The 13646-nt window shown below is 36.9% G+C and overlaps 1 protein-coding gene across 6 annotated transcripts in view; it reads right to left on the reverse strand.

Annotated features, from left to right (window-relative positions):
• pclob (piccolo presynaptic cytomatrix protein b) overlaps window positions 1-13646 on the reverse strand; it is a 79353-nt gene that overhangs the window by 65004 nt on the left and 703 nt on the right. For all 6 annotated transcript variants that reach the window (XM_046864260.1, XM_046864261.1, XM_046864263.1 and 3 more), the window contains exons 2-8: window positions 8843-9609; window positions 7760-8629; window positions 5841-6698; window positions 4596-5540; window positions 3521-4375; window positions 1723-2571; window positions 276-977 (exon numbers count right to left, since the gene is read on the reverse strand). In XM_046864260.1, the coding sequence (XP_046720216.1) occupies window positions 276-977; window positions 1723-2571; window positions 3521-4375; window positions 4596-5540; window positions 5841-6698; window positions 7760-8629; window positions 8843-9403 (5640 nt within the window). In that variant the 5' untranslated portion in view covers window positions 9404-9609. The remainder of the gene's footprint in view (window positions 1-275; window positions 978-1722; window positions 2572-3520; window positions 4376-4595; window positions 5541-5840; window positions 6699-7759; window positions 8630-8842; window positions 9610-13646) is intronic.

Genomic DNA, 13646 nt, shown 5'->3' on the forward strand with positions numbered 1-13646 from the left:
TAAATAGTGCATTGTGTCAATACAATTGAGGTTGTATATTTCTTTAGGAGAAGCTGGTGATGTTTCTCATAAGCAACTTTATAAAATGATCTGATTTTGGTTTGATTGTTTGTTGTTTTATGAAATATTAAACTTGACATTCCAGTTTAAAATTTGATTCAATTTTTATAAATTTCCAGGGCACAAACATATATTTCACATATATTGTCATCTAAGTTTTTACATAATTCTCAGAGTAAAAGCTGAACAGTCACAAAATTGTATTTTGATCCTACCTCAGTTTGATCTGGCATGGGGTTAAATCCACAGAAATTGCACACAGTCATTTTGCAAGATGTACAAGTGTTGACGTTTGGAGGGTTATTTTTGAACTTCTCGTTGCACAGTGGGCAAGCTGATAAACTTTCATCTTTTTTCACTTCAGCACACTGTTCCTTGATGATCTGAAGCTCTGATATTTTCTCCTCAGATCCTGGTTGTTGAGAAACCGATTTCAGCTCCTTAAAAGAAAGGCTTTTTTCAGAAACCACGGCGTCCTTGCGAGAAGCAGGTGGTGTTGACGTTTTTACAGATGCATCAGCCACTGCAGTACTCTTATGTGAGGATGGTGGTGTCATAGATACTTCGTCTTTCACGGCTGAAGAAATAATGTCAGATGCTGTGCTGATGATGGTAGGGCTAAAGCCTACATTTTTTTCTGATACAGTAGAGGAAGCAGGCTGAGGAGATGAAGACTGAGACTTGTCATGACTAAGCCCAGTGACTGATTTATCTTTAGAGGTTTGGTGGAGAACAGGCTTTGCTGATGTGTCACCTTTTGAGCCCTGTTGTGGAGAAAGGTTTTGCAAAGAAACTTGTGCTGGAATATTCTCCTGTGGTGATGCCAGAGCAGGAACTTTGACAGGTTTTGTCTGAGTAGGTTCTGGAGGTCCTGATGTTCGCTGCATCTGGCAATTCAGACATAGCCACTCTTTTATCTGTAATTACATAGAAATTTGTTTAAACGGAGCAAGAAGTAAAAAAAAAGGGATTATATACAGTACAATTCAGTATCATCATACATAGTCAACAAAGGGCATTGTTTATATGTTGGGAATAACCTAAATATAAAAATATTCTCAACAGGAAACAAAATGTTTAACACCCTACCTACTGTTACCTGAACACCCAAACACCATACCCTGTGTGTTTCTGCATGCATCAAAACCATACCCACCATCCCGGGGTATCCAAAAAAAATGCTTTTATTACATAGTGGTACGGTATTTGATCATTAAACATCATTTAACAATCCAAATGTAACTACATAACATCATATGTAACTAATTTAAACTATTCAAACCATCATATATAAATTTTTGTACAAGTACAAATGTAGAACAAATACACTGTAAAGTATTACAGGGTATTATAAGCATGTAGTTCTATATTTACATAAGATAAGTAGATATAAAATGCATTTAGCCATAGCGACCATTATATTTCTTAACAAGTCATACTAGTGTACTGTATATAATCAAAAAAGGTTCTTAGTGAAGCAAAATGGAAATAGAGCTAAGTATAATATTATGGGTGTAAATACTGTATTGCACATGTCATGTTTCTAGTTATAATGTAATTAAAATAAATATTGCACAATTTTAATATTTTAAACCTTAAATGTGAGTTTACAGAACTTCAGAAAAATGTTCAAGACTTTCAATTCCAGTTTAAATTTCTTACCTCTGTTTTGTCAGGCATTGGGTTAAATCCACAAAGGTTACAAACTGCATTGTTGCATTTAGTGCAGATGTTGTAGTTAGGAGGCTCCTTTTTGATTTCTACCTTGCAGAGTGGGCAAACTTTGGGAAGAGCCTGAATGATTCCTATAGATTTTGTGCCACCTGATGGACTTTCATCTTTTTTCAATGTTTCTCCTTGTGATTTTAATTCCTGTGTTCTTCTTTCTTCATTACATTTAGTTGGTGCTTTTGATAGTTTACTAGATTTCTCCTTGGGAGAGTCCTTGCTGGAAACTGAAAGAGTATCGTTGGACATTTCAGATATCTTCCTAGAATCAGGTACAGTAGGTACAATATTTTCACAAGTTTGAGAAACAGTTGAACCCTTGCGTGAAGTTGTTGGTGATGGTGTTGGAGAGGTTCCATCTTGAACAGCTGAGGATATAAGATTAGATGCTGAGCTGAAGAGTGAAGATCCAAAACCTAAAACTTTTCCAGTAAGAGCAGGCTGTGGGGATGGGGATCGAGTTCGTCTACCAAAACCAAAAAAGTCTGATTCCTTATTAGGAGGTTCTGATTTAGCAGGTTTTCCATCTTTTGTAGGTTGAGCCTGTTGCTTAGGATGCTGACTTTGCACATTACGTTTTAATGCAGGACTGTCTTGCTTTTTCTCAGCTTCACTTTGATTGTCATGTTGCTTATCATCAGGAAGTGATTTCTTATCCTTTGCTGGATTTAAAGGCTCTTTATTCGGTTTTGATACTAGTACATTGTTAGCCTGTGGGTGAGGTTGTTGAGAAGCTCCTGATGCTTGCTGCATTTGGCAGGTCAAACACAGCCACTCTACCTTCTGTAGATCCATTACAGGGAAAAGGGGGGGAAATTTACAGTTTATATATGTTAGAAATTGGCAAAAAAAAGAATTGAAAGGAAGATAAACTTTATAATACATATAGTCACAGTGGAACATTTAATACACATCGCAATATTTCAGCAGGTAATGTTTAACTCAACTATTCTCAACTATTTTACATACCTATATGTTTAAGTGAACAAGCAAGTATTACATACATTAATTTTGTAAACTTAAACATTTATTAATCTGTATTTATTGTGTAATAACCCAATAAAGAGGATCTATCAGTCACTAGCAGCACAAACATGAACATTTACAAATAAATTTGCAGAGGCCAAATATTAATCCAATAAGTTGTTCTCTTAATCAATTTTTTTTAAATATGTAGGTAACCATAAAAGAATTATTAATCTTTTGTAGGTTGAAAAGGTGGGTGGCTTCAATATGTGTGTGACTGCATTACTCCCCTACAGCATCTTGGATCTTGGACTATAAACATAACTTCACTCCAGAAACACTGAGGTTATGAAAATGCTTCACCAGTATATATATATATATATATATATATATATATATATATATATATATATATATATATATATATATATATATATATATATATATATATATATATATATATATATATATATATATATATATATATATATATATATATATATATATATATATATACACACACATATGTGTGAGACTTTCCAGGAGAAAATTAATTTTACTGTAGGGAGAAGTAGAGTAAGACAGAATTTAAAGATTTGGCAAACAGAGTTGTGTATATTGAATACTATTGGCTGTTGTAAAAATCAATCAAGCCCTTTTATGTGCTTTTACTGACTTCCTGTTTCAAAAGGATATATATATATATATATATATATATATATATATATATATATATATATATGGGTGTTTAATAATAATATTTTACCTCTTTTTGGTGAGGTGAAGGATTGAATCCACATTGAACGCATACAATGTTTCTGCAGTCAGTGCAGGTATTGTAGTTGGGAGGATAACTCTTGATCTCCACCTTGCAGAGAGGGCAGCTTTTAGGGAGAACTTGGGATGATTCTTTCATTTTTGATGGCTCTGGATTGGATTCAGTTGGATTTAGGTGCTCAGATTTTTTTCCTTCTTTTTTCTCTACAACCTGTGATTTATTTGTATCTGTCTGCTTTTTCTGAAAGTCCCCTTGGGATGCCTGGGTGTCTCTGGAACCTTTGCGGGAAGATGGAGGTGGTGTATCAGACCTAATGGAACTTTGAGAAACTGTCGAATCTTTGCGAGTGGTCGATTGTGTCGTGGAAGCCTCATCCAGAACAGCTGATGAGATTATATTCGATGCCGAGCTGAAAAAGGAAGAACCAAATCCTAACATCTTCCCAGTAACAGCAGAGACAGCTGGCTGAGGGGATGGTGATCGAGATCGCCCACCACCAATACCAAAGAATCCTGAGTTTTCTTGAGGGGGTTTGTCCTTGGCAGAAAAGGACTCAACTTTTGAAGCCTTTTGAGTTTTCTCCGCACTGTGTTGTAGAGTAGGATGCTGCTGACTGACCTGATTCTCTGCTGCTGCAGCAGATATTTCATCTTTTTGTTTTACCTCAGCAGTTGTCTGGCCTTTATGAATAGTTTTATCAGGAAGATCTTTCGTCTTGTCAGGGTGGTCTGACATAGTCAAACTCTTCTTATTTTGAGGAGATGGGGGAATTTTGCTAAACTGCATAGAAGATATTCCTGATGCTCGTTTTGTGTGGCAGTTTAAACAGAGCCACTCTGTTTTCTGAAATTAAAGCAGGTTGTTTAAATATTCAGATGTCTTGCATTAGATTTTTATGCATGATATGATAAACCTTTGCTAAAAAAAATAAAAAGCAAAAAGAAAAAATGTTTATGCTAGTCAGAAGTCAGAAATTACCAACAGCAAATACATTTGAACATAAACTAAAAGAACGTAATAATTAGCATGCATGAAAGCCTACAAATAAAATGTAAAAGCTTACCTCTGTTTCTTGAGGCATGGAGCTGAATCCACAGAGGTTACACACAATGCACTTGCATTCAGAACAGGTGCTGTAGTTAGGGACATCTTTTTTTATGTCTACCATACAAAGTGGACAGGTTTTTGGTAGCTGTTGAGATGATTTTTCAATAGCTGCAGACTCCTTAACCTTTTCAGATAATGTGTTGGGTGGCTGTGGTTTCTGTAATTTCTTTTCATCTGCCTTTTCATTTAAGGATTGTTTGATTTCCTTTGTTGTGTCCTGCGAAATGTCAGTCTCTTTGCTTGGAGTAACTGGCATTGTGGCTAAAGTTCCAGTCTTGTTAGATATCTGTGAAACTGATGAGCCCTTAAGGGAAGTAGGTGGTGTTGTTTTTGACACAGTCTGTGAAACTGCAGAAGCTTTTCGAGAGGATGGCGGTGTGGTAGAACTAATAGAACTTTGAGAGACTGATGAACCTTTACGAGAGGCTGGTGGTGTGCCGGAAGGCTCATCCATAACAGCTGAAGAGATCAGATTGGATGCTGAGCTGAGGAAGGATGTACCAAAACCGAGAGCCTTTCCGGAAACTGCAGAGGCGGCAGGCTTGGGAGAGGTTGATCTTGATCTTGAACCACCAAAGCCAAAACCAAAGAAACCCAAGTCATCCTTGGATTTGGGCTTGTCTGGCTTTGATGTATCACTCAAAGGTTGCCCACTTTCTAGGTGGTGATGTTTGGGGACAGTGGGTGAGTCATTTGGTGCTTTCTTTTGAAGTTGCTTTGTTTCCTGAATGTCCCTTATGTTCTCTACAGAGTCCACAGCACCAGGATCTTTATGTTGTACTGATGATTTCACCCCTGCCTTTGGTGAAGAGTGGGGTTGGACTGATTTTTTCTGGGGCACTACTGGATCATTAACATGTGCTCTTTGCATCTGACAGTTCAGGCAAAGCCACTCTGTCACCTGGAATTTCAGACAAAATAATGAAAGAATGTTGCAATATCTTTCAAAATGGCCAAATAAACAGATATTGCCAGTCTAATAAAAATGTTTTATTAAAAGCACATTGCAGATTCAGCTAAACTATTGTGGGAATATCAACTATTGTGGCACAACAGAAAGGTTATCCTATAGAACCTGTAAAGTTTTACGCAAATGTATATCTAATCAAATGGTACAATATCAATAATTTAAGGAACTTCAAGGGACAACAAAAAACAATTATACATATTGAATAAACTGCAGTGCATCCAGTTATCTTACCTCGGTTTGATGAGGCATTGGATTGAATCCACAACGGTCACAAACATACTTTTTGCATTTAGTGCAGACATTGTAGTTAGAAGGATCCTTCCTAAACTCTTCTTTACAAAGTGGACAGGCTTTGGGAAGATGTTGAGCATATTTATCTATTTTTGACATCTGTTCGAGTGCCTTTCCTTGAGATAAGGGTCCCATACTTTGCTGATGTCCGGGTGTCTTCTCATCAACAATTGACGATTTAGTCTCTGGCTGTGTTAAGGATGTTTTGGCATCCGTGTTCGATGCTGCAGATGCTTTTTCTGATGCTGGAACTGTACTGGTTGCATTGGCAGATTGTTGGGACACTGTAGATCCCTTTCGTGATGTTGGTGGTGTGGTGGAAGGTTCGTTCTGAACAGCTGACGGGATAAGGTTAGATGCTGAGCTGAGTAAGGAGGAGCCAAAGCCTAAAACCTTTCCAGAAACAGCAGAGTTAGCCACCTGAGGAGATGGTGATCGAGAACGCGCACCACCAAAGCCAAAACTAAAGAAACTTGATTCTTTTTGAGAGGCTTCAGTCTGTGTCGAAGGTATGTCAGGTTTTGCTGCCTGTTGATTATGCTTGTTACTTGTTACTGTTGACACTGAAATAAGTTGTTGTTTATTACTTCCCTCTATCTGAGCAACTGTCTTGTTGGCACTACTTATCTCTGTTGGTTGAAGAGTGGGCTGTTTTGATGTGGGACCTGTAGCAGAATTTTTCTTTTGGGTTGTGGCTTCATGGTGTTGAGGGTGTGGCTTCATCACAGGAGAACCTTGTGGTTCAATGCTTTTGAGTGTCCTTTGAGTGTGACAGGTTAAACAAAGCCAGTCTTTTCCCTGAAATTTCGAAACAATTGTTATGAGTCACATTTATTTATATTCTTTATAGTATAGTACAAAGTACAAAATTTTTTTTCATTATGATTAGCTTGAAAAAGAAAATGGCAGCATTCAATGCACCAATAAATTACAGTGTGTGTATTTATCCAAAACACTTCATGTGCCACAAACCATGGAGATAGTGGATGTTTCCATGTTCTTACTTATCACCAGTGTTCATATATACAATAAGAAAAGCTTTTGCTTTACAGCCATAAAACAAGGAGAGTACGATTTAAGTCATAGGTGTCATCATTTCTTCCTGAGTTTCCCTTAAATATTGAAAATATGTCCTGCTTGACATGGTGAGGCCTGCCAGATGAAGACTTTATGGGTGGTTGGAACCTTTTCTTTGCTTCTTTTATTTTCTAGCAAACTTTGCACCTATGCCACACACGACCCAAAGCTCACAATAAGAGGTCAAGATTTCAGAACCCTTTTTTAATTAATACCCTCCCACACATTTACTGGTCTAAAAAGTCAAGCATTTTAAATGTATACCTAATCTTTGAATAAGGGTTTTTTTACTTGTCACATGTATATATCTGTGGTCAAAGTGCAGGGTCAGCCATGATACAGAACCTCTGGAGCACAGAATGGAAGGGCCTTTCTCAAGGGCCCCAAAAGTGGCGGTTTGTCAATACTGGAGCCAAGCTGCCACTCTTGGTCATATGGATTATGTATTTAATGTGCAGATATTCATTTAAACAATATTGAATTAAACAAATATTAAGAACTTTAACGTGAGTCCCCAAACTCATACTGAGATTTACACCATGACCACATTCTCAAGTTTAGCCAGAGATGTACACTATTTATTTTAATAATTTGTATCTAATTACTTAATTTTACTTGCCTTTCAAATATGCCAAATATGGGAAAATATTCCACTGTAATTAGTACAACAGCAAAAGTACTCTTTTTGTGCAATTTCTATCTATATTGGGTCTGCTGGACATCTTAATGAAATACTAATGTAAATTTACAGAGATAAAATGGAATCTTTCTGTCTTGCTTACCTCTGGTTGATAAGGCATGGGATTGAAACCACATTGGTTACACACAGTAGTTTTGCACTCAGTGCAAGTATTGTAATTTGGAGGTTCTTTCTTCAGACCCACTTTGCAGATTGGACAGGCTTTGGAAAGAGATTTCGGACTAGCTTTTGGAGACTGTGAAGAAGTTGTTTTCTCTTTTGTTTGGTCGAGAGTTGTTTTGGTTGTTTGTGTTACATCAGTGTTCTTTTGTTCTTGTTTGGGCATTGTGGGAGGTTTGGGAGAGTCCTTAGAAGCCTCTGAGCCTTTGTGAGATACGGGAGGTGTAGACCTGTCAGACGACTGGGAAACACTGGAGGCTTTATGTGAGATTGGCTGCATTGTGGAAGACTCATCCTGAACAGCTGATGAAATCAGATTAGATGCAGAGCTGAAAAGGGAGGAGCCAAAGCCTAGAACCTTTCCAGAAACAGCAGAGACTGTAGGCTGAGGAGATGGTGATCGGGACCGAGCACCACCGGACCTTAAACCAAAAAATCCAGACTGTTCCTTGGGAGGTTCAGGTTGTGTTGGTGGTTCAGACTTGGCAGGCAATGGGGCTTCTTTTATTTTTTGTTGCTGAGTTGGCTTTTGTTGTGGATGTGAAGCTGACGTTGTTGCTGTAGTTAAACAGTCCTGTCCATGTGCTTTATGACCCTCTGAAGGCTTGCTCTGCTGACTAGAGGATGGGTGTAAGGCTTGACTCTGTGTAGTGTCCTTCTTTTGTGCTGTTGGCTTTTGCTTGATAGGGGATGGAGAGGTTGTGGATGTTTTGCTAGATTTAAAGGGAGTAGGGGATTCTTCAACTCCAAGGGCCCTCTGCATCTGGCAGTTGAGGCAAAGCCACTCGGTAGCCTGCAAAAAAAAAAATCCATTATTTGTTTATGCAACTTGTGTAGTGTTGTACAACCAACCACTTAAATAACAGAAAACAGTTTTATCTTTACATTATTGCTATAAGTAAAATGACAAACTTTATTCATTGATTGTATGAATGTATGTTTTTATATAGCAATACAAAGTGATATATAACATTTACTGAATAAATGAATGATTTAGATTACTTACAGCTGCATCTGGCGGACTAAAGCCACACATACTGCAGACAACAGATTTACATTGTGTACAGGTGTTATGGTTGGGTGGTTCCTTGGACTGAAAATTAAGTTTTGTGTTTTTACAGATCAGACAGAGTGTCTCTAAGTCTGATGCAGATACTGCAGCTGTTTTTGCTTCGTGAGTCCCAGGTCCTGAAGGCTCGTGATGTGAAGGGTCACCCCTGCCTGTTGGATGTTGTGAAGATTGTCCCCTCCCCAAAGGTCTTCCTCTACTGGCTCTTTGTTGCTGAGGGCTACCTCTTCCAGATGGTGGATGCTGGGGTAGCCCCCTGCCTGTTATTTGATTTTGAGCATCATCCACATGCCCTCCCGGTGACTTCTTTGTGCCGTGTTTTTGAGATCCTTCTAAGACAGGCTGTCCATTTCCGTGCTGTTCAGGTATTTTTGGCTTCAGAGGCCCCTGCTTTCCTTTTCCATCCTCTGTCTCTTCACCAAACAGGCTGAACTTGTTCACTGCAGAAGACATTGCACTCAGAGGATTCCCCCCACCCAAAAAATTTGAAGAGAACATTCTGTATAAAGGCTACAGGGTTCTGGGAGCAGTTGAAAGGAAAGGTTTTTATTGGGATGGGAAGGTAGGCTGCACCTGGGAGGCACCGTCTGCCAGTATGGGTGGTGCAGTCAGAAAATCAATAAAGTAACTGCTCCAGTTTCTTGGAGTCTTGTGAGGGGTTTGTGGAGGATTTTATGATTCATTCACATCTGCAGGCACATTACCTTCGGACAGAAATAAAAAAAAAAAACAGAAGGTAATTAAATTAGAAAGCAGAAAACATGATAGAGGAAGAAAAGAGGAGTTAGAAAGAGAGAAAGGGACAAATAAAACTTTCTTTACTTTAAAACAGGTCAAATCAAAGCCTGACAAAATCAACATGATAGCATAAATTGGAGTTTCCACAGACAGATTCACAGTCCTATAGAACTACTCAGCTATTTGGATTGTATTTACTTTATTAAACTAAAAAAAAAAGTAAGCTTCTGACAACGCAACTTTAAAAGATTAAAAGTAATACAAAACCTTCCCAAAATTCTGTATTATTAGGACTGAGATTAGTATCACTAATCTATAAAACTAGACTTTTTTTCTTTTTCTGTTTATTTTCCTGATAATCCACAAAAAATCAATGCTTATTCATCGTAAAGGTGCCATCAGAGATGTTTAAAGATTAACAACTTAATTAACTGAGACATTTAAGGGTAAGATATAGTATTATGAAGTTGGATCCTATTAAAAACGGAATTGAATAAATGCAGTCTTTTACTTGTACTATGATTGTGATAATTTGTGTAATTGTTTAAAGATAACAGCCTTGTTTCAATTTAAATTGATCTTAGAGTTTATTACACTACATTCAACTAAAAAGCAATCCAAAAATGGCATACATTTTAGTAATTATTAATGCAACCTTCCAATTAAATGTCCAACATCTTCATCAGTGAGCTATCACTTCTCCAAGAGAAGATGAGCAGATTTTTTATGATACTACTGTCTGTCTGATTACTCGATTCTGATTAGAGGGTTGTATGTTCGAAACCACTGAACAGTCTTTTTGATCCTATACTTCATATATTTTTGGCATTAGGCAGATGCCCTAATCCAGAGCCATTTTCAATGATCTGGCTTAAGAGCCTTGTTTCAGGGCCCAAAACCGGCATCTTGGAGACTGATAAACTCATAACCACCGAGCTACCATTTCCCAAGAAAAGAAATCAAAAGAACAGCATAAACAACTGACAGATGCATTATTCTACTTATTTTTAAACAGGCCAATTTGACAGAGGTGTTTGATATCAATATAACAATATTTTCACACAGTTTTATATTGCAGTTATGAATAGTTTATAATACCACATGCAGGATGCCACTAGTTATATAAACTAGGAATTATGGTTTATTAAAAAAGGTTTATTAATAAAATAATTGATTTGCCTTCACAGTGACTTGAACACATGATATCCAGTTTAAACATTGTAGAACACTTCAAAGATATGATGTACATAATGATTATGTTATGTAATCCTAGGTCTGGAAAAAACATCCAGGTGTCACTGTGGCTAAATTCTTAATTTGGCCATTGTTAGGTAACGTAGGTTGGCTATGTGTAATTCAACAAAACCAATATACCTCCCTGCATGGTTCTGGACAATAGAAACCCAAGTAACAACAGACACACACATGAACGTGGGCAGAACCTGCCAAAATCACACACAATAATCCAAATTTAGGATTGAAGTGGGAACCTGAGAGTAATGATGCATCAGTGGTAACTGCTACACTAACATGCTACCAAAAAAAAATATTTTACTAAATAATTTCTACATCATTTTGTAAAATAAAAATATTTTACAAAATGATGTAGAAATTATTTTACTTAGCCTACTATATAACCGTTTGCTTGCTTAGACTGTGCTGTAAAATGAGTCTAATTAAAACATAGCAATAAATGAAGTCATTCTGCAATCTAAAGCTAAAGTATCATAGATACTGTAATCAGATACTCTCTGTCCAAATGCTCTTGCTGTCAAATTGACATCAAAACATAATGTAAAAATTACAGTGGACAAATGTCCAATAAAAAAATAGTAATTTGAAAAAATATAGCAGGACTGGGGAAAATAATCATCATACCGCATAATTTTCTCCCAGACTAAAATGCATTATGTTTATTTTTGTTTGAGATTGAATCTTGCTTTAGTTTCAGAAACAGGATTAAATATAAAATATCTACACTTCATCATATAAAGGTTTTTTTGTCCAAGGCCAATACATTTCTGGGAAAAAAAAAAAAAAACAATAAAAATGGCTCAAGCCAAAAGTGGCAAAATATTAATCTTTTAAATGTCTAAAATGTATATATATATTTTTTCCATCTACACGTGAATAATGCCATTTGCAATTTTGACAATGTATTACATAGTTAATTAAACAGATCAAATCGAGATTCACAGAGAGATTCTTTCTCACTAGCTCTCATTGTTGCTTCAAAGTTTATATTATATGTTATGTTATATATAATCTCACATAAATCAACCTCAAGATTACAATTAACATTAATAAGGCGTGAAAAATGTGCCATCTGCCCTTCTTTTGGCCTCCTGTTTATATCACATATACAATATATAAGACAAAAGCCATTTTTCATTGGCTGAATAAAAGCTCTTGATTAGAACAAGTCAAAGATACTCCACAAAGAATCTCAATCACTTTTTTTTCTACAATTAATGAGCAAACCTTTAAATGCTTTTAGCTACACAATAAACCTGCCCTCCAGACCAGCTGTGGCCGGGAGACACTTCAAACAACCCCCACAAACCATTTATTCAAACCTTGCCTCCCTGCGTCCCTCAATAGTTTAAATAAACAGTTATATAATTTTAGTTTGTCAAACTTTTTAGCTTTTTAGTGTTTAGATTTGCCTAGACCGAGCATAATAATACACCAGAAATCACTAAATACCTTTTATTCACTATTATGTAATCATGACACATTTTATGAACAGTCATATATCAAGAGGCCTGTGCTTAGACTGTGAGTTGTAGGATTTAGAATACAGGTCAATGACTAAGGCTAGGCGTGATCTGATCTACTCATTAGCACAAAATTTGCTATGGTTAAATGCGACTCCTTGAAGGATACCAAGAGGATGTGCCATTCTCAGGGGTGTGTGGTGGTGTATTAGACATGGCCAGTTGTACCAGTGTTAATAATAGGTATGGAATAATTTTAGAGGACATATGAAATATCTATCAAGCTGTAACCAGGTGAATGAACTTCTCTTATCTGGGTGTAATATGAACCTGTATGGCCAGTTCACATGTTAAAGATTTACATGATTCATAACGGAACAACGTATGGGAATACCATGATCATGTATCACCCATGATACCATCAGTGTTTTTTTTTTAAGTTTGTGTCACACCAGAAAGTTATTTGATGTAGGCTCAGTGACAAGCAGACTGAATCATGAGTGTGCACGAAAAGCAAATGTTGAATATGCATCTTTTAGGTGAATGTACATGAATAAAACCAGTGATAACACACAGACAACAGTGGCAAGTATAAACAATATAATGCACTAGATGACAACAGATTTTCCCCAAAGGATCGAGATGAGAATGGAAAAGAATGCTCACAGTAGCCTTGATAAATCAGACCGAAGTTTACTGCATCTGTATTTACTACACTGTTCAGACGGTGTTGTTCAGCACTATGGACAGCTCTCTACCTCCGCGCCAGTGCTGCTCTTCATCAGCGTTTTCCTGTCGGCGTGAAATGCAACACGAGCCAAAACACAAGCGAGCCTGGAGTAGAGTACATGAATGCACTGTAATTCTGCACAGACATGGCTGAGTAAAGCATTCCCTTCATGTGTGTATGTGTGTGTGTGTGTCCTTTTACACAATTTATACCCTGACACTTTGAATAATACATAAGGTCATTCGACTTCTATCAATTAAATCCTAAATTATCTCATTTGGGATTTATCTGTATGTGAGTAGTAAAATATTCAATTCAGTTATTCGGCCACTTCCTCTTTTTCCACACCCGTGCGAATCAACCTTCAGGTTTCTGTATTTGAAGCTTATAAAGAGGAAATGGAAACATGGCTCAGCAGAGAAACCCAGTCGATTTTTGGCGACCTTCCGAATAGCAAAACAATCAAAAATGTAATAAATATATTTATATATATATTTTTTAAAACCACTAATGCATGCGCAAATGCTCATCCCCACAGGAAACCTCTAGGAAAATA

This window comes from Silurus meridionalis, chromosome 13 (genome assembly GCF_014805685.1).
Source record: "Silurus meridionalis isolate SWU-2019-XX chromosome 13, ASM1480568v1, whole genome shotgun sequence".
Lineage (NCBI taxonomy): Eukaryota > Metazoa > Chordata > Actinopteri > Siluriformes > Siluridae > Silurus > Silurus meridionalis.